At 35.1% G+C, this 20,508-nt stretch overlaps 1 protein-coding gene across 1 annotated transcript in view; it reads right to left on the bottom strand.

The window, feature by feature from the left end:
- LOC110452165 (MAM and LDL-receptor class A domain-containing protein 1-like) overlaps positions 1-20,508 on the bottom strand; it is a 137,468-nt gene that overhangs the window by 97,046 nt on the left and 19,914 nt on the right. The window contains exons 9-26 of the mRNA XM_021500526.1: positions 20,089-20,302; positions 18,658-18,782; positions 17,470-17,505; positions 16,184-16,397; positions 15,685-15,815; positions 14,996-15,118; positions 14,437-14,460; positions 13,764-13,902; positions 13,084-13,244; positions 11,779-11,870; positions 11,163-11,280; positions 10,605-10,783; positions 10,319-10,409; positions 8,370-8,654; positions 5,107-5,427; positions 2,644-2,805; positions 1,220-1,308; positions 704-830 (exon numbers count right to left, since the gene is read on the bottom strand). Of these exons, the coding sequence (XP_021356201.1) occupies positions 704-830; positions 1,220-1,308; positions 2,644-2,805; positions 5,107-5,427; positions 8,370-8,654; positions 10,319-10,409; positions 10,605-10,783; positions 11,163-11,280; positions 11,779-11,870; positions 13,084-13,244; positions 13,764-13,902; positions 14,437-14,460; positions 14,996-15,118; positions 15,685-15,815; positions 16,184-16,397; positions 17,470-17,505; positions 18,658-18,782; positions 20,089-20,302 (2,631 nt within the window). The remainder of the gene's footprint in view (positions 1-703; positions 831-1,219; positions 1,309-2,643; positions 2,806-5,106; positions 5,428-8,369; positions 8,655-10,318; positions 10,410-10,604; positions 10,784-11,162; positions 11,281-11,778; positions 11,871-13,083; positions 13,245-13,763; positions 13,903-14,436; positions 14,461-14,995; positions 15,119-15,684; positions 15,816-16,183; positions 16,398-17,469; positions 17,506-18,657; positions 18,783-20,088; positions 20,303-20,508) is intronic.

Below are 20,508 nucleotides of genomic sequence, written 5' to 3'. Positions count from 1 at the left end.
AGTAAACCTCTCTTTACTGACATCCATAGGGACTGAAATAGTAAACCTCTCTTTACTGACATCCAGACGGACTGAAAAAGTAAACCTCTCTTTACTGACATCCATAGGGACTGAAATAGTAAACCTCTCTTTACTGACATCCAGAAGCACTGAAAAAGTAAACCTCTCTTTACTGACATCCATAGGGACTGAAATAGTAAACCTCTCTTTAGCGACATCCATAGGGACTGAAACAGTAAACCTCTCTTTACTGACAAAAGGACTGAAACAGTAAATCCCTCTTTACTGACATCCATTGGGACTGAAATAGTAAATCTCTCTTTACTGATATCCATAGGGACTGAAACAGTAAATCCCTCTTTACTGACATCCAGACGGACTGAAACAGTAAATCCCTCTTTACTGACATCCATAGGGACTGAAATAGTAAAACTCTCTTCACTGACATTCATAGGGACTGAAACAGTAAACCTCTCTTTACTGACATCCATAGGGACTGAAATAGTAAACCTCTATTTACTGACATCTAAAGGAACTGAAACACCAGTCCTTTTTTTACAGACATCTACAATACTGAATGAAACAGACGGCCATTAAATAAATGGAGCACCCATTTAGATTGAAATCCTAAGCCTTGAATCTGTCTAGACCATGGCAGTCGTTTTATTCTTGGAAACAAACAGAATAGTCCGATAAGACATACCATGGAATATGTAATCACTTTCCATCCCGAAAAACTTGTAATATGGTGATCCACTGGCTTCCGTGTAGGTATAGAATTTACCTACAGCCGCGTAGCTAGGACCAGTGCCAGAGGACGAAGTGCTTCCCTGTAATAGATAAAAACAGTGAAGTGTTAAATTTTAAGAAAAATGTCATTCACTCCCATCAACAAATGTTGTTAACCCGTATTAATGTAAAACGAAACAAAGGAGAAAAATAGCCTTTTCTAAAAGGAAATGTTTTCCATTTTGTTTTGAAATGCCACCTATTTCTACCAACACAAATCCTGTTTTCTGTTTTCTGAAGGGAAACACTACCCTTGTGTAAAGGTCTCCTTAGACAGGCAGCACTAGTTTTATATACTTAACCTCTAATACACTTTGGACAAAAAGAGTGTTTTTCTATACAATGTCAACTTTTGTTATATTAGAGCATACTACTAGTCAGTAAAACAGAGTTGCTTTAAGTCCTCTTTAGATCATAACATCAAACATACACTTCGTACTGTCCAGGTATTGGTGGTGTAGTTTTTCAGGAAACAGTTATCTCCTGGTTCAAAGGTACACAGCAGAAGACCAGCACTGCCTGTTAAAAGAAACAACAAACAATTTAAAATCTTTTTAACAATTGAAATAGAAACATACACTAAATTAGCGTTTGTGAATAAACACTTATACCTCCCCATGTTAGCTAATAATCCCATCCTGTTCTCTAATGCAAAATAAAAATATGCGAATAGGTCAAATAACCATGTACATGCAATTCTGTAATCTTTTCGATTACATTAAGATTTTTAGAGGAACTACCTATTTATAAATTATAAGGTGCATTTTTGAATAATTGCAATTAAATTGTTATGACATGAAAAGTAATAATAGCCTAAATGTTAAAAAGTATCAACTGAAAGGTTTGCACTCATTTGACCTTTGACCGTGACCGAAATACAGTGCACTGGACATCATCTGTGGCTGATGCAGAAATATTTCATGATTAATTATATGATATATCTTAAATGGTTTAAAAGTTACAGTCAAAACAAAATGTTACTTAAAAGTTTTGATTTATTTTACCTTTGACCTTGAGTTCAAGGTCACAGTCCTTCATTTGTGGAGAATGCAAGTATACTGCAAGTTTTGTCAAGATATTCAAAGTTTTAGCTAAGACAAACTTTTTGTAAAAAATAGCACTTATTTGACCTTTGACCTTGACCTTTTAGATTCAAATTTTGGACATCTGTCACAGGCAAGTAAAAATTGATCAGTTTGTCTTTTTGATTCCGATAATCAATTCCAAATTCAAATTATAATCTTTTAAATTGGTTCATTACTTCAAGTGTCGAATGTATACAATGTAAAGTAGGCATTGTAAGTCATTCATTTTGATGATTTTATTATGTTATTGATGGTGATGTAGGAAATAAAATCAAAACTACAAAAAGTTGCTTGTAATCCATTCACTATGAAAGACTGAAACCTCATGTAAAGTTAACGACTCTGTCTATTGATGTAACAGTAAAGTTAACGACTCTGTCTATTGATGTAACAGTAAAGTTAACAACTCTGTCTATTGAGGTAACAGTAGTGTTCAGTCTTTATTTGAGTATTCAGTCTCATAGAATTATAAAATGACTGCAATTGGTCGATTGGTTTACAACTTGCTATTACAAATTGATCATGGATTTTAATTATGATTTTAAAACAATTGCTTATCACTAGTTTAAAGATCGTTCTCTACTGGGCCAAAAAGCCTGGGTTGACGACTGCCTCCATTTGAGGTTGAAATATGTGCACTTTCATTTAAATGTCTACCAATGCAGTCTAGAAAATTTTGTCATTGATGTATTTTTTTCTCTCGGCATAATTCTGTGTTACTAGTAAACAATAAAAACATGTTGATATCAATAACATCACCAAATTGTACCTGATGACCCTACACCACCCGACGGTCCAGTTTGATCGGTTTCTGTTCGCCCCGAGCCCCTTAGCCACTGGAACTTGCTGGAATCTTGAGGGCATTTGCAACTAGTTGTATAGCCACATTTGTTGGGCTGATCAAAGTGGCACGGCCCGTATGCTAGACCATCTACAAACAGAGAACAATTATATTTGTACACGTTTTATACACGAAGCTTATGTTTACAAATAATTGTCACATATCTGTAAAATGTTTATAGTTATGAATTGTTGATGTCAGACCATCTACAAACAGAGAACAATTATATTTGTACACGTTTTATACAAGAAGCAATTATGTTCACAAGTAATTGTCACATATCTGTAAAATGTTTATAGTTATGAATTGTTGATGTCAGACCATCTACAAACAGAGAACAATTATATTTGTACACTTTTTATACACGAAGCTTATGTTCACAAATAGTTGTCGAAAATCTGTAAAATGTGTATAGTTATGAATTGTTGATGTCAGACCATCTACAAACAGAGAACAAAGATATTTGTATACTTTTTATACAAGGTGCTTATGTTCACAAACAATTGTTGAGATTTTTGACATTTTGATGGAGGATCGATGCATTCTTCCTTAATACAAAGCATTTTCCTTAAGGATTCCTGTACCACTACATGACTATATAGCTTTGATAAAATTATTTTTCAAAAGAAAACTAAACCTTACGGGACTTTTGTGAGTAATAAAAAAATGAATTACACAAAATATAATCAACAGCAGTGTTCTGAATGGAAAAAAAAATAAACAGAGGGACAAGATTAGGATTCAAACCCTAGACTTCGGACTGATAAACCATCAATATACTATGTCATTGAACACTGTGCTACAGTGCTATCTAAACAGAGGTTAAGGGGAGGTTACTGTATGCTGAGGAGAAACACAATGCATTATGCAATGGGAGTGGGACAAGTATCCTTAAGTATACAGTGGGACAGGTATCCTTAAGTATGTAGTGGGACAAGTATCCTTAAGTATACAGTGGGACAGGTATCCTTAAGTATGTAGTGGGACAGGTATCCTTAAGTATGTAGTGGGACAGGTATCCTTCAGTATGTAGTGGGACAGGTGTCCTTAAGTATGAAGTGGGACGGGTATCCTTTAGTATGTAGTGGGACTGGTATCCTTACGTATGTAGTGGGACAGGTATCCTTAAGTATGTAGTGGGACAGGTATCCTTAAGTATGTATTGGGACAGGAATCCTTAAGTATGTATTGGGACAGGTATCCTTAAGTATACAGTGGGACAGGTATCCTTAAGAATGTAGTGGGACAGGTATCCTTCAGTATGTAGTGGGACGGGTATCCTTAAGTATGTAGTGGGACAGGTATTCTTAATTATGTAGTGGGACAGGTATCCTTCAGTATGTAGTGGGTCAGGTATCCTTAAGTATGCAGTGGGACGGGTATCCTTAAGTATGTATTGGGACAGGTATCCTTAAGTATGTAGTGGGACAAGTATCCTTAAGTATACAGTGGGACAGGTATCCTTAAGTATGTATTGGGACAGGAATCCTTAAGTATGTATTGGGACAGGTATCCTTAAGTATGTAGTGGGACAGCTATCCTTAAGTATGTAGTGGGACAGGTATTCTTAATTATGTAGTGGGACAGGTATCCTTCAGTATGTAGTGGGTCAGGTATCCTTAAGTATGCAGTGGGACGGGTATCCTTTAGTATGTAGTGGGACTGGTATCCTTACGTATGTAGTGGGACAGATATCCTTAAGTATGTATTGGGACAGGTATCCTTAAGTATGTAGTGGGACAGGTATCCTTAAGTATGCAGTGGGATGGGTATCATTTAGTATGTAGTGGGACAGGTGTCCTTAAGTATGTAGTGGGACAGGTGTCCTTCAGTATGTAGTGGGACAGGTATCCTTACGTATGTAGTGGGACTGGTATCCTTAAGTATGTAGTGGGACAGGTATCCTTAAGTATGTATTGGGACAGGTATCCTTAAGTATGTAGTGGGACAGGTATCCTTAAGTATGTAGTGGGACAGATATCCTTCAGTATGTAGTGGGACAGGTATCCTTAAGTATGTAGTGGGACGGGTATCCTTAAGTATGTAGTTTGACTGGGCCCACTTGTATAAAACATCTCAAAGTTAAAGAAAATGTCAAGTGGGACAGGTATCCTTAACTAATTATTGAGAATGAACAGATTTTTTCTCTTTTAATATTTTATTTTTTTGTCCGAAATTGTGTGATTTTCAAATCTGACTAATGATTTAAATGAAATTACTTTTGTTGTGATGTAAATTATGTTATTTATCTTAAAATTTAATTCCAAGAATAACATCTTACAAACCACTTATGAAAAAGTATGACATGCTATGAGAGAACACAATTCAGGCAATTAATAAGAATAAAAACGAATGTGGTCTTTGATACAATGAGGCAATTGATACACTTACGAGGACATTTCCCATTTGAAACCTCGACGTCGTCAATGGCAATGTGACCCTGGAATGAAGGGCCTCGCACACCTTTGAATACAACCTGCATAGTTGCATTGGCTGGCAATTGCAAACACTTGTAATACCATTGGTAACCCTGGCTACCAGAAACACTCCAAGTTTCAGAACCTGCGGTGACTCTTAGCAATCCTGCTCCGGAGCCATTCATGTGATAGTAAAACTCTAATTTCTGTTCACTGCCCGATATAAAGGTTTCTGTTTTTAGCTCCGAAAAGTCATTCTCACTTCCACTATAGTCGTAGTAGTACATGAACATTCCTGTTAAATAAAAAAAAAATATACAATAGAAAAGAAATGCAAAATTTATTTTTTGGCAGATTCCTAGAAGATTCACCTCTAGAGAAGTTCACCAGGGCATGTACACCTGATCAGTCAATCTGCAGATGATTATGATTCGCTCACTTATCATTGAATTAAGAGAACTTTTTCCATATTAGAATCATAGAGAAATGTTTTATAATCATCGCTATAATCATATAAATACATCAATGACAAGAGTTTCTCAGAACTATGTCCCTCATTAAATCTCTCAGAATTATTTATTTCCTTAACTAAATATCATAGAGTTATGTCCCTCATCTAATCTCACAGATTTGTGTCCTTTGTTTAGTCTCACACAACTATGTCCCTCATTTAATCTCACAGAACTATGTTCCTCATTTAATCTCACAAAACTGCATGTTCCTCATTTAATCTCACATAAATTTGTCCCTTATTTAATCTCACAGAACCATGTCTCTCATTTTATCTCATAGAACTGAATGTCCCTCATTCCATTTCACAGAACTATATCCCTCATTTAATCTCACAGAACTATGTTCCTCATTTAATCTCACAAAACTGCATGTCCCTTATTTAATCTCACATAAATTTGTCCCTTATTTAATCTCACAGAACCATGTCTCTCATTTAATCTCATAGAACTGAATGTCCCTCATTCCATCTCACAGAACTATATCCCTCATTTAATCACACAGAACTTATATCCCTCATTCAATTTCACAGAACTTATATCCCTAATTCAATCTCCTAGAACTATATCCCGCATTTAATCTCACAGAACTATGTCCCTCTTTTAATCTCACAGAGCTTTGTCCCTCATTTAATCTCACTTATAAACTGAATATCCCTCATTTAATCTCACAGAACTATATCCCTCATTTAATCTCACAGAACTATGTCCCTCTTTTAATTTCACAGAACTATGTCCCTCATTTAATCTCACAAAAATTTGTCCCTCATTTAGTCTCACAGAGCTTTGTTCCTCATTTAATCTCACACATTAACCGAATATCCCTCATTTAATCTCACAGAACTTATATCCCTCATTCCATCTCACAAAACTTATATCCCTCATTTAATCTCACAGAACTGTATCTCTCCTTTAATATCACAGAACTATGTCCATCTTTTAATCTCACAGAACTATGTCCTTCAATTAATCTCACAGAACTTTGTCCCTAATTTAATCTCACAGAACTATATCCCTCATTTTACCTAACAGAACTATATCCCTCCTTTAATTTCACAGAACTATATCCCTCATTCAATCTCACAGAACTTATATCCCTCATTTAATCTCACTTATAAACTGAATTTCCCTCATTTAATCTCACAGAACTTATATCCCTCTTTCAATCTCACAGAACTATATCCCTCATTCAATCTCACAGAACTTATATCCCTCTTTCAATCTCACAGAACTGAATGTCCCTTATTCAATCTCACAGAACTATGTCCCTCATTCAATCTCACAGAACTACGTCCCTAATTCAATCTCACAGAACTATGTCCCTCATTTAATCTCGCTTATCAACTGAATATCCCTCATTTAATCTCATAGAACTTATATCCCTTATTTAATCTCACAGAACTATGTCCCTCATTTAATATCACAGAACTATATCCCTCATTCAATCGCACAGAATTATGTCCCTCATTCAATCTCACAGAACGCCGTCCCTCATTCAATCTCACAGAACTATATCCCTCATTCAATCGCACAGAATTATGTCCCTCATTCAATCTCACAGAACTATGTTCTTCATTCAATCTCACAGAACTTATATCCCTCATTTAATATCACAGAACTCATATCCCTCTTTCAATCTCACAGAACTGAATGTCCCTTATCCAATCTCACAGAACTATGTCCCTCATTGAATCTCACAGAACTACGTCCCTAATTCAATCTCACAGAACTATGTCCCTCATCAATCTCACAGAACTACGTCCCTAATTCAATCTCACAGAACTATGTCCCTCATCAATCTCACAGAACTACGTCCCTAATTCAATCTCACAGAACTATGTCCCTCATTGAATCTCACAGAACTACGTCCCTAATTCAATCTCACAGAACTATGTCCCTCATTGAATCTCACAGAACTACGTCCCTAATTCAATCTCACAGAACTATGTCCCCCATTCAATCTCACAGAACTATGTCCCTCATTGAATCTCACAGAACTACGTCCCTAATTCAATCCCACAGAACTATGTCCCTCATTTAATCTCACTTATCAACTGAATATCCCTCATTTAATCTCATAGAACTTATATCCCTCATTCAATTTCACGGAACTTATATCCCTCATTTAATCTCACAGAACTATATCCCTTATTCAATCTCACAGTACTATGTCCCTCATTTAATCTCACAGAGTTTTGTCCCTCATTTAATCTCACTTATCAACTGAATATCCCTCATTTAATTTATTTCACAGAACCATATCCCTCATTCAATTTTACAGAACTTATATCCCTCATTTAATCTCACTTGTAAACTGAATTTTCCTCATTTAATCTCACAGAACTTATATTCTTCTTTCAATTTCACAGAACTCATATCCCTCTTTCAATCTCACAGAACTGAATGTCCCTTATTCAATCTCACAGGACTATGTCCCTCATTCAATCTCACAGAATTTATATCCCTCATTTAATATCACAGAACTCATATCCCTCTTTCAATCTCACAGAACTATATCCCTCATTCAATCGCACAGAACTATGTCCCTCATTCAATCTCACAGAACTATGTCCCTTGTTTAATCTCACAGAACTCTGTCAAAATGTCTAAGTCTGGTGTCAGAGCCAGAGGAAACTCGGGCTGAGAACACATGTACAAGAGAGTATATAACCCCTGAATCTCGAAGAAGTGAATTATAGCTACAATGTACCTACATATATATACTGACCTGAACCACCGGTGGTGTGGTCACTGGGTAGACCAGAGTAGTAGTAAGGGCTAGTGTAACTGAGTGACCATCCTGTTGTGTTGTACATATCGTGAAATGGACAGTTTTCGTTTCTCATATCAAAATAGCTAAATGTGCAGTTCAGCCTGGAATGAGCTAACGGTAGAGGAGTCGTTGAAATGGTTGTGTTGGACGTTGGCGGCCTTGATGTAGAGGATGTGTTCGATGTATTGTTACCGTTGACGTTAGGCAGAGGTCCTCCGTTACACCAGGTTTCCTGGGATCCTGTAAATTATTGAGAAATGGTGATAAATGCACAATTATGAATGTATAAATATTTCATCAAAACATGTTTGCCTAATATATTAACTTTTTTGGCTGATACTTTGACAGTCACAGGGCTCGGCTTCGAGATTTCGAGTAATAAATGACGTAAATCGTAATACTTTCGGTTAATAATAAACCTATACACACCAGTTAATACCGTAGTGCCATCAATTGTTTAAGGTTTTAGAATGTGTATATATTCACTGGTGTGTATAGGTTTATTATCAACCGAAATTATCACGATTTACGTCATATATTACTCGAAATTCTGAAACCGAGCCCCTGAGCTGACAGTTGGTAATTCAGGGAATCATTGAGTACATATATGTAGTCCAGCCATGTCATCAAGCTCGGTTGAATATAAAGTGATCACCAACTAAGGACAACTAGTTGACAATTAATTGATTTCAAGATATTAGTTGAGGACTAGGTGTCGAGTGTACGTATTCCTGAAAAGTGCTCAATTTATTCACCCCTGAAGACACATTTGAACTCTTCCAATTCAAAGGTTAGAATAGTTCATTATAAAATTTCAGGGGTGAATGAGTTCGGACAATAGAGTCAATTACCCTGATACCACCATTTTCCAAAAGGGTTGTTGCATGAATAATGAAGAAAGTCGATCACTCACTAGATGCTATAAAATGTACAATTAAGTGGATTATGGATAATGTGATATCCTTCAGTTTGTCCTTTATATTCCAGTATCTGGTTTGATAAGTTGATGTAGAACACTCATAACATACATTCATCTTTCTTCTGATTGAACAAAATGAAGTCACATTACACTTAAAACTGTTGATGTCATCATTATTGACATCATCTGTTACGCCAGATTATATATATATTATGGACGCCGGACTCACTGACCCTCCCTGGAAAGATGGCTATTCATTCAACAAGTATATACTGTTCATATTTTTTTAAATTATTTATACAATTACAAATGTGTTTAAATTTTCTATGAGATACCAAAATTGTAAATAAAAGTATTGAATTGCTTTCAGTTGGCATTCATAGGCAATATGAATGCCAAATGGAAAAGACAAATCACATGCTTCACCGAGTTTGTCTTTGTCTGTTTCTCATGTCCATGTGATCATATACCTAGTCACCTCAGTGATAGTTTTTAATGGATGAATATTACATCACTTTTATTGAAAAAATAGATATGCTAGCTGACATTACACAGTAAAACTGCTGAAATTTATGACACAAAAATATTCCAGTGTATACATATGTATCTGGTTTAGAGGTTTAAAGATATAACATTGGTCATTTTTAATGAAAATATATATGCTAGCTGGCACTTAAAACTGCAATACCTGAGAGCTGTTAATAGGACGATAAACAGTTTAAACCAAACCAGACCACAGTAATACTGCTGAAAATTATAATAGAATGATTACAGTAAATTCAACATTTTTATAAGGATCAACTGTGCTCACACATGTATCTGGTTTAGAGGTTCAGAGATATGTGCTAGCCGACATTACAGTGTAATAATGCTGAAAAGTATGATAGACTGACTCCAGTCAATTCAACATCTTTAGGATCGACTGTGTATACACATGTATCTGGTTTAGAGGTTCAGAGAATTAGAGGATAAAAATACCACTTACCACATGCTCCAGGTAACAGGTAAACACTGTCGATAGCTATGACTTGGTAATAATAGTATCTATAGTAGCCCTGAGTGGCCTCAAAGAATAACTGAAAAAGAAAACGAATTCATCAGAGAAAACAATTAACAAAGGGCTATCATTTTTATTGATTTTGACGAATCGACAAAACATGAGTAGGGTCCTTTGCATTCCTCCATGTTTCAACTTTAAGTGATGATTATTTTCTCAAATTATCCAATCAATATTGACGTTTCCGTTTGAAGCATTATAACCTTTAACTTACCTGGAACTCCCCCATGTCAGCTGTTATCGTGGCCTCAGTTCGCTCCCAAACTGAGCTTTCGTCATCAGAATACAAAAGGGTGTGGTCTAAATCGTCGTCTGATGTTTTGAAGTATACAAGAAGCGAACCAGCATCATAACCGCTTATCAAGTAGTAAAAGGACAGGCACATGTCCATCCCTGCTCAAAGAGAAAAATCATATGAATCGAGCATGCTTCTTGACAAGGATGAATATGGGGTACTTTTTTGAAGATGTAATTATCATTCTTACAAATATTCCTGAATTATTCAAAAGTCTTTTTTGGACAAATATTGGTTTTGGTGAAATGAATTTAAAACATGGCAAACTGGTCACAATTACAATTTTTGATAAAAACAGATACGTCTCTGTTATAAATGCCATGCCAGCACATTGGTATGGTTTCCATAACAAACAACGATCTCTGAACTCATTCACTCCTGAAATTTCACAATGAACTGTTCCAACCATTGAATTGATCGAGTTCAAATGTGTCTTCAGGGGGTGAACAAGTTAATGAAAGACAACATATTGATTACCTGGTGTGAGTTTAAGCGATTCCAGGATACCTTTACCACCATACGACCCTTGGAACAGAAGGGAAGTAAAGAACTGAGAACCAGGTACTGGTGTGACCGGGTACTGACGACTGCTAGCCTGAAATAGAAAATGTATAGCATACATGTGACACAGACAAGAAATTCTAGATGCTTCAGTTCTAGTTTCAGTGCCTAAAACTAGGTGGACGGGTGAAGTAGTGGATAGCACACTGACCTTTCACCATGGCGACTGGAGTCCGATTCCCCGATCGAACATGAAAAGTTATGGGGGTCATATGCCCGACCACGTAGGTTAACGTTTTCTCCGGGTAGTCCGATTTTCTCCCTTGCACGCACTTACATCAGGGCCAACAAGAGTGATGAATAACTTGTTTTATATTTGTTGTAAAACAAATAAAGTTTATATTTAGTACCTAAAATCTTTACTCAAACAGTACTTCCTTGAACAAGACAATTTTCTTAAGGGTAAGCACAAAAAATGCGGGTTATACAGACAATAGATATATCATGACTTGTTATCATGGGGGACACAACAGATTACGTACAGCCCGTTTAAACAGAGATCAAGTGCTGTGAATATGATAAATTTCCTTACTGAGGTTCTGTACCAGCTCAGGTCGTCATTGTATGACTGCATCAGGAAACAAGAATCACCATATTCATATGTACAGGAATAGCCAACGGATCCTGTAAAAAGACATTCACTGGTCAGATTAAACAGGTAAAATTATTGAACGTTAAAGAAATTGACAGCAAGTTTTCTCATCTAATAATGTACATGTCCTTTTCTTTTCTGATGCTAATAAATAAGATTTGTTATGTTACCCCCCAGGATACGTCTAAGTCTGTGAATCAAATGAAAGCTACACAAAATGTTGTCCTTCAGAGCTACTTAACACATAAAACATACCGAAAGATGATCGAAACTAGGCTTACTTAGTATCAGGATCAACTATACGCACAACAAGATAATGTCTAACTACCAGTAGTAACTAGGTCCGTAATACACATCATTACAGGATCAATAATACACAACATTACAGGATCAACCATACACATCATTACAGGGTCAATAATACACATCATTACAGGATCAATAATACACATCATTACAGGGTTAATAATACACATCATTACAGGATCAATAATACACATTATTGCAGGATCAATAATACACATAATTACAGTATATATAATACACGACATTACAGGATCAATAATACACAACATTATAACATTACAGTATCAATGATACACAACATTACAGGATCAATAATACACAACATTACAGGATCAACCATACACATCATTACAGGGTCAATAATACACATCATTACAGGATCAATAATACACAAAATTATAACATTACAGTATCAATGATACTCAACATTACAGGATCAATAATACACAATATTACAACATTACAGGATCAATAAAACACAACATTACAGGATCAATAATGCTCATCATTACAGGATCAATTTTACAGATCATTACAGGATCAATAATACACAATATTACAACATTACAGGATCAATAAAACACAACATTACAGGATCAATAATACTCATCATTACAGGATCAATTTTACAGATCATTACAGGATCAATAATACACTGTATTATTCATACAACAAGACACACTATGTAGTTACAGGATCCGAAATCAATAACATAAGAATCTAGTCAGGTAGTGGACCAAGTATAACACAACTCCTTCCATTTGCGTCATAACAACAACAATCATATATACTACAACTCATTATGTTTTAGATACAGGACCAATTTTATGTACATGTACATGTATAAGGCACCGATCTGTTATGTCCTTTTTAACTCACAGTTCATATTGTAAAAGTAACATATACTCTGTTGGTAGTTGAAGGAACCGCTATACGTACCACAAGACACCCTCGAAATGTAGTTACAGGACGTTAGTCCGAAGAATGGATGGGAACATGCGTTGAGGTCTGTTCCATTGTAACAGTCTAAATATTGAAGGGCCGGTGGAGCAGAACCTCCGGTATACAGGATGTCCCTCAATACCCTTGCATTGGCGGGGCTTAAAGGAGAAATGATTTACTATCTACTTAAACAGCGAGTTAAAATAAAATGAAGCTTGCTTCATTTTACATTGTTTGTGTGATTTTTACCTGGCCCTAGTATCAATAGTGACATATCACCTTCATCTTTAGTCTTAACAAAAAATGTCCTTTAATTGTTCTAGAGTTCGATCTTCTGCAACTCACCCATTTTTTAAGTAAAGAACTGATTTATAAGGATTCTGTACAAAGTTGAATCAAGAGCCCTACATTATATGATTTTGTCAAAAGGTGAAAGCAATTTTTTTTTCATTTCTTTTTCCTCTATGTTAAGAGTGGGAAGTACATTCAGTTTCATTTATTAAAGGATCATGTGTCATAAATATGTACATGATTATTCATGTCACTTAAATAAAGTATGACAATAAATGTGAAAGGAGTCTTTCTGAAACAAATACTGTATTAAACATCTGTGGTTAACTTTATGTTTAATTAATTGTATGGCAGTTCAGTGGCGTCCACTACACATTTCTACTCACTCGAATCCCAATTTCTCACAGATGAGCCTGGCTTCGTAAACCTTTATGCCATATGCACAGACCGTACCCCAGTGGTCGTCGCAAAATCCGCCAACTTCAACTACGCCCTCTAGGCATGAACCGCCTATCAGACGCACTTCTGGTAAATAGAAGGAAGACAGTGTTTAATTGTCATTAGTTTTAGCCATATTCTTCCTTATATATTTGGTTTATTTATCAAATCCAAGCAACATAAGGTATGTTAGATAGAAAAGCGAAGGTATTAAGTTGTGGAACTACTGTATTCCGGGAAATGTTCGCTTCAGTTTACCTTTGACATTTTCCACCAAAATAAGGTTGATCATATATTGATAACATTTATATACATGTTCCTGTATAAAGAAATACTATTCAAAGTAAGGAAATCAGACGAGTTAAATTAACATTGGATAATTATGGATTCTATCAGTGAAGGGCTAACACTAGTTTCCGGTATACAGTACTTGAGAACACAATTTGTTATAATATTGTCAAGTGAGCAACATTATTGTTTTACAATTTTAGCAAACAAATCTATATGTCTTGTTTTTGGTTGACAAGGAAAACAAAGAAACATCATTTAAACTCTACAAGATACAAATAAAGCCCTATCATAATTAATAACAGTTATTTTACAATAATGATAAATACTTACTTTCTACACGATTTGTCTCTAAGTCTGCAAAGAGAACAATTAGTATTATTACTATTATTACCTTTAACTGAACGACATCGCAAGTTATCTCAGTCTAGCTTCAGCCGTAATAGCACTAAATAACTTTATATCTCAAAATTAAAGATAGGCACCTGTCAACCATCTTAGTTTTGCAATCAGTCCCAAAATTTTATATAAAAACTATGGACCACGAGAAACCTTCATGTGAAATTTGAGCAAAATCCCTTCAGGACTTTCAATGAAATAGCGCTAATTAACTTTAACACTAAAAATTCAAGATGGCCCATCTTCGTTTTCTGATCGGTCCCGAAATTTGACGTGCATAACTATGGAACAAGGGAAATCTTCATGTGAATTTTGAGAAAGATTCCTCATTTACTTTCTCAGAAATAGCGCTAAAAATGGAAAATATGAACGAAAAGCGACGACCTACAACAACAGACGATATAACCTTGAAAATAATTGAGTATTACCGGAAAAGCGAAGAACTTAAAATTTCTATCGGTTAAAGATGAGTTCTTGTGACATCAAAACTTACAACCAGTATTGTTACAGAACCGCTCGTCAAATCCATCTGGGCAGTCAGGTTTACCATCACACAGTTTTGACAGACTGACACAGGAGGCATTTGGACAGCGAATTTCACTTGTGTTACAAGGTACTGCAATACAAACACATTACAAGTACTTCAATGCACAAACATTCTTCATAAAATGATTTTAAAAAAATCAACAACAAAGCCTTCAAACTAATTGGCCTATATGTACATGTCCATATCAAATAAATTAACGTACACCTGCTCGATCGGGTTCTTTTTCATGTTCCAAAAAGCAGACTATACATGTTTCGAAAGGCAGTTTACATGGCCCGATTTGGTTATTCTTATGTTCTGAAAAGCAGTTATACGTGCTCGATTGGGTTCTTTTTATGCTCCGAAAGAGCTTCTATACATGCTTTTATTTTGCTCTTTTTCATATTCCGAAAAGTAGTTTATACATGTTCCAAGAGGTATGTGCTCGATTGGGTTCTTTTTGATGTTCCGAAAGGCAGTTCATATGTGCTTGATTGGGTTGAGTCATATCAAATTATTGAGCTCGTTTATTAAATCCATTATGACATAGACACTCATGTAAGGTCCTCTTTATGTATATCAAGATGACAGAAGCAAAGGCTTTGACTCGAAGTGTAATTCATCTGCGGTAAGTTGAGACACTCTAATGAACTTACATAATGCTGGAATAATGCTCTCGTATCTAGCTGAAAATCCTGGATACACTACTGATCCATCAGTGTGGAAGTGAAGGAACATGTTGTTCCCCGTCGAAAACACGTCTGATGGCATTGACCGTCCATTGAGGCTAAATAGAAATGAAACATTAAAAAAAATCCAATTTGGTGAGACCTACTGGTCAATTAAAAATGAACGAAAATCCCACTAGGTGAGATTTTGTTATCAGCAAAACAAAATTGCAGAAATAAAAACATATAAGCTACTTTTCCCCAAGGTAGAGATTATGTTCGTTAGATTGTGAAACTGTGAGAACAATCCCTCCATAGGGGCACTGATTTGACGTTTTTGATATGTTATTGCAAAACAACACCTCATTACTGTGGAAATATATAAGTTTTTTATAAACATTTATTTTAGTTTATTAAGTCAACATACTTTTACTACAAACTTCCAACTTCATGATCAACAAAAAGGAATCAAATAATGTGTACTTACTCGGCAATCTCGTTATTAAATCTACTGTCTCCATCATAGATTCTCAAATGGTCACAGCAACTCTCCATGGAAAACGAAAGGAAGGTGAGCTTGACAATAGAACCTTCACTGACCATGATATGCCAGTAACAATCAACATTGTTATCGTAGTTACCAGGATAGTTGGGACTAGAAATGTGTCCAGAATCGCCTGTCTGTAACCGCTCTCCACATTCTATAAATAAAAAAGTGTATAAGGGTCAAGGAAGCAATTCCAACGGTATATGGAGCAATCTGCTCCTTTATGAAGGTAAGGTTGGTTGGTTGTTTGTTGGGTAAAGTAAACTGTTCTATCAACAGCTAAAGGCATTTAAGGACGAGTCTTCATTTGTGTTGTGAATGAGAACATGTGAGTATGTTTCAAGTTTCACCCGCATACTACACAATGTATAGTTTGTAGGTTAAGATAAGATACCCTACATAGCTGATATACATGTCAGCCTTGCATTCCACGATACTTTTTGACTCTACAGCATATTTGGGTCTGAATAACTTTTTCCCCTTTTTTGCCAGATTTTCCCGTTTGACCCAGCCCTTGTATCCAAGAAGAGGTCAGGTCTTTATTTTCATACAATAATATTACTGTCATTCCATGATAATAATTATAATAATGCTTGAATTCTTTTCAATCAAAGATTAACCAAAAATTCTCAAAAGAGATATTTCAACATATATCATATTGAAATGTACCCTATCCCCAAGATTGCATGAATGTCGTAGGGGTCGCGCAATCAGATTGTCCCCATTTAGACCTCATCCTGCCTCCAAGTCAGGATATGGGGTCTAAATCTTTATATCACATTACAAGTACTAAAACATAAGAGTTATTTCCAAAGTTAAAATCATTTCCGACTCAAAATGAGCAAAATATACCATAAAAGTGATATTGTTCTATGATGAAGTAGAAACATGAAATAAATAAATTTGTCGTCTTCATGCTCCGGTCTTTGAATTGGGAAACAGATTAGCAAAGCTCTTATTGTTTTGCACGAGGTAATGTTTGAAACTTTAAATTATCTTCTCCATTAACGGACCAGTCCTTCCTGATGTCAGGGGTAACGCCCCTAAAACGCTAGCAGCACATCTATAGGTATATTATTACAAAAATGCTTTAAACATATCTATTTGAAAATACTTCATGGAGAAAAGTAGCACACATCAAAATTTATGATAATGATTTTTTTTTTACTTTAACATGCAGCATTAGAACAAATACAGTGAATATAGATTACAAGAAAAGAAATTACCTGTGTCAGGTGGAACTGTGGTTGGCCAGGTTGTAGCTGTAAGTAGATGTTTTGTTAAATGTTTGTGAAAACCACTTTTAAAGTAGGTCTGATTTCTATATTATCTCAGGTTACATAGTAACATATATAACCTTCTACTGAATGAGCGATTATTCTAAAATAAACATAAAAAAGAAAAACAAAAAGGAAAAGAAGTATAGAATGTAGCTAAAATAATATGGAAACGTTGAATCTAATTTTCTCTTTAATTTGATCCATTTACTTTGAATGATTGATTGGTAAATAACTAAGGCTTCTATGTATACACAGATACACAGATACATATTTTTTCATTACAAAATAAAGAAGCAATCTCGGAGCTGAAGAAGTTTTTTAAAGTATCTTCTTCAATTGATGTTATCATAATATATTCATACAGGGAGTTCAGAAATTCTCTGATACTTAAACACTAATATTCTCCGTTTTTCGAAACATGTTTTAGCTGATCTTTTATCATAACCTAAACAATATAATTTTCGTGTTTTTATAGTAGAATGATATAAACATGACATGAATGATTGAGGATTGAGGTTTTGGCTTAATTTTATTTATCTGATGAAGCATATATGGAGATTCTATACGCTTTGTTCTTCTTGTTAACTTACATATTTACATTTGCTCTGCATCCTTCCATTGAAATGCATTGCGAATGCAAATGTTGTTATGAGACTATAAAACTATTTGCTATTGTAATGTCATCAATATCTAATGTGACGTCATCACTTCATTGTTGTCAACATTTGATTTGCTGTTCAAAAACTGTTCGAGATAACTAAATAAAGCATAACTAAATGTAAATATAATAAATATTTTTGCAAATATTGTTATAGTCTCATAACACACATTTTTATTGCTAACAAAATTACATAAAACCCGTCGGTCTTTATTCCGTCTTTTCGTATTGCAGAGTTATCTGCTGTTGTGAACAGGTATTGATTGTAAAGTCATTAGTGTGTGTGAGAAATTTACGTCGTTTTCTCAAAACATTATGACGTTACTCTCACAAACAAATGACGTAACAATCAATACCTGCTCACAAGAGCAGATAACTCTGCAATACGAAAAGACGGAATTAAGTTTTTCATCAATAGCAATGTGTGTTATAGGACCATAACAACATTTGCTAAAACATCCATTGCTTAAATATACCTTGACGTATGGTCTGATAAAAAGCCGAAAATCCCTGGCGGGTTACGGAACTGTCTGTGTAGAAGTACAGTAACATACGGTTTCCTGTTGAATACACATCTGGTGTAGAATAATTTCCTATAAAACTGTAAAAAAAAAAAAAATGACATGAAAGACCCGGATTTTTTTGATTTTTTTTCGTTTTAGTATATTTTTTAGGAGAACTCGCTTTTTGACATTTAGCTTTTTTCGCTTAAATCACTAAATGCGAGTAGTAATAATAAATATACAAATTTTTGTACCTCCTTATAAAAAAACAGAAATAAAAAGTTAAATCTTTTCTTCAAACTAAACAAAAACATACCGTATATAGATTATAATCAAAATTATAGGCAAGTAGATAAGCTAAGTTCCACAGGTAACGTGTTAGAACTTAGTGAATATTTTCACAGACAGGAAGAGTTACCTGTTAAAGCAAAGCTCGTTTGGACTTTAAAAAAATCTCTATTCTGAATAAAAAACTATCTTAATGTTTTGACAAATCTAACATAACAAGACAAAGTACTAAAAGACAATCCATAGTCCCCCACCGGTAATAATTTGTTTAGTAACTGAGCTGTTCACCTATCTCGGGATATATGTCACAGTGACCTACGCCTTGTACTCCACACTCCATCAGCCAAGACATACTCGCATAACAAATCTGGTTACTCCAGGTGATTAAGCATAGAATATATTTCAACAAGGATAAAGTCAAAGGTCAAGCATAAGTCAGAGTGACCTACTTATTTAACCTGACACTCCACTATTCCAGGATGTAATTTATGCTGTATCTGGTTACTCTAGGTAAATTAGTACAGAAAAGTTGCCCGGACAAATTTTCCCGAAGGTTGAGGTCAAAGAAAAACCAAAGTTCAGAGTGATCTGCTTTTTTTGTACTTGACACTCCGGCATCCCAGGATGTACTTGCATACCAAATCTAACAAGTATTAATTGTGATGGGGCACAATGACAGAAGTCCCCCAAACCCCCGCGGGTATGTTCACAGTGCCAAAATAGATCTACATATGAAATTTGAGCCAAATCGACCAATATCGAATTTCGACCAATCGAAGAAACGGAATAAAACCAATAAGTCGGCCACATGTATTTTTGTTGACGACATGGAAACTTATCACATTCTATGGTACAGGTTAAGAGAAGATAACTCCAGTTTGTAGGATCAATAGTTATTGAGTGAAGGTCAGTATAGACTGTAAATATATTTAAGGAATGGCTTTCAATTTTGGCCAGGCTATGAGGTTTGGTAAATGTAAATTGAATAGATGGCGAAGCAATGGTTATTAAACAAAAGCCAGTATAGACGGTAAAATGATGATAAAGTGAAATAAAGTGAAAAATGATGATAGAGTAAAAATGATGATAAAGTGAAATAATTTAATGTGTACGTACGTATCAATTAGTCTATCGTTTGTATTGGCTCCATCATAGACCTTCAGAAAGTCACAGCAACCTTCTGATTCAAAGGTATTGAATGAAAGACGTATTCTGTATTCCGTGTCGACCTGGATATTCCAGAAACATGCAACATTGTTAGGGTAATAACCAGGGTAATTGGGGCTGTAAATATATCCAGAAGGATCTGTCCGGTACCGCTCTCCACACTCTGTCAAAAAAATCAACAACAGAATTATATAACAATAACAGTCTAAAATTGTAATACATAGTATGGTGACATATTTCTGCCATCGACTTTTAAAAGATGTTGACAGAATCTTAGAAGATGTCACAACAGCGTTTAAATTCCGTCGACATTTTTTTTTTACATTTTCCGAGATAATTTGGCCGATATGATTATCTCGATTTTTTTAT

Source organism: Mizuhopecten yessoensis, unplaced genomic scaffold (assembly GCF_002113885.1).
Source record: "Mizuhopecten yessoensis strain PY_sf001 unplaced genomic scaffold, ASM211388v2 scaffold6443, whole genome shotgun sequence".
NCBI classification, from domain to species: domain Eukaryota; kingdom Metazoa; phylum Mollusca; class Bivalvia; order Pectinida; family Pectinidae; genus Mizuhopecten; species Mizuhopecten yessoensis.
The sequence above is the reverse complement of the archived record's forward strand: the minus strand, read 5'-3'. Positions and strand labels throughout refer to the sequence as shown.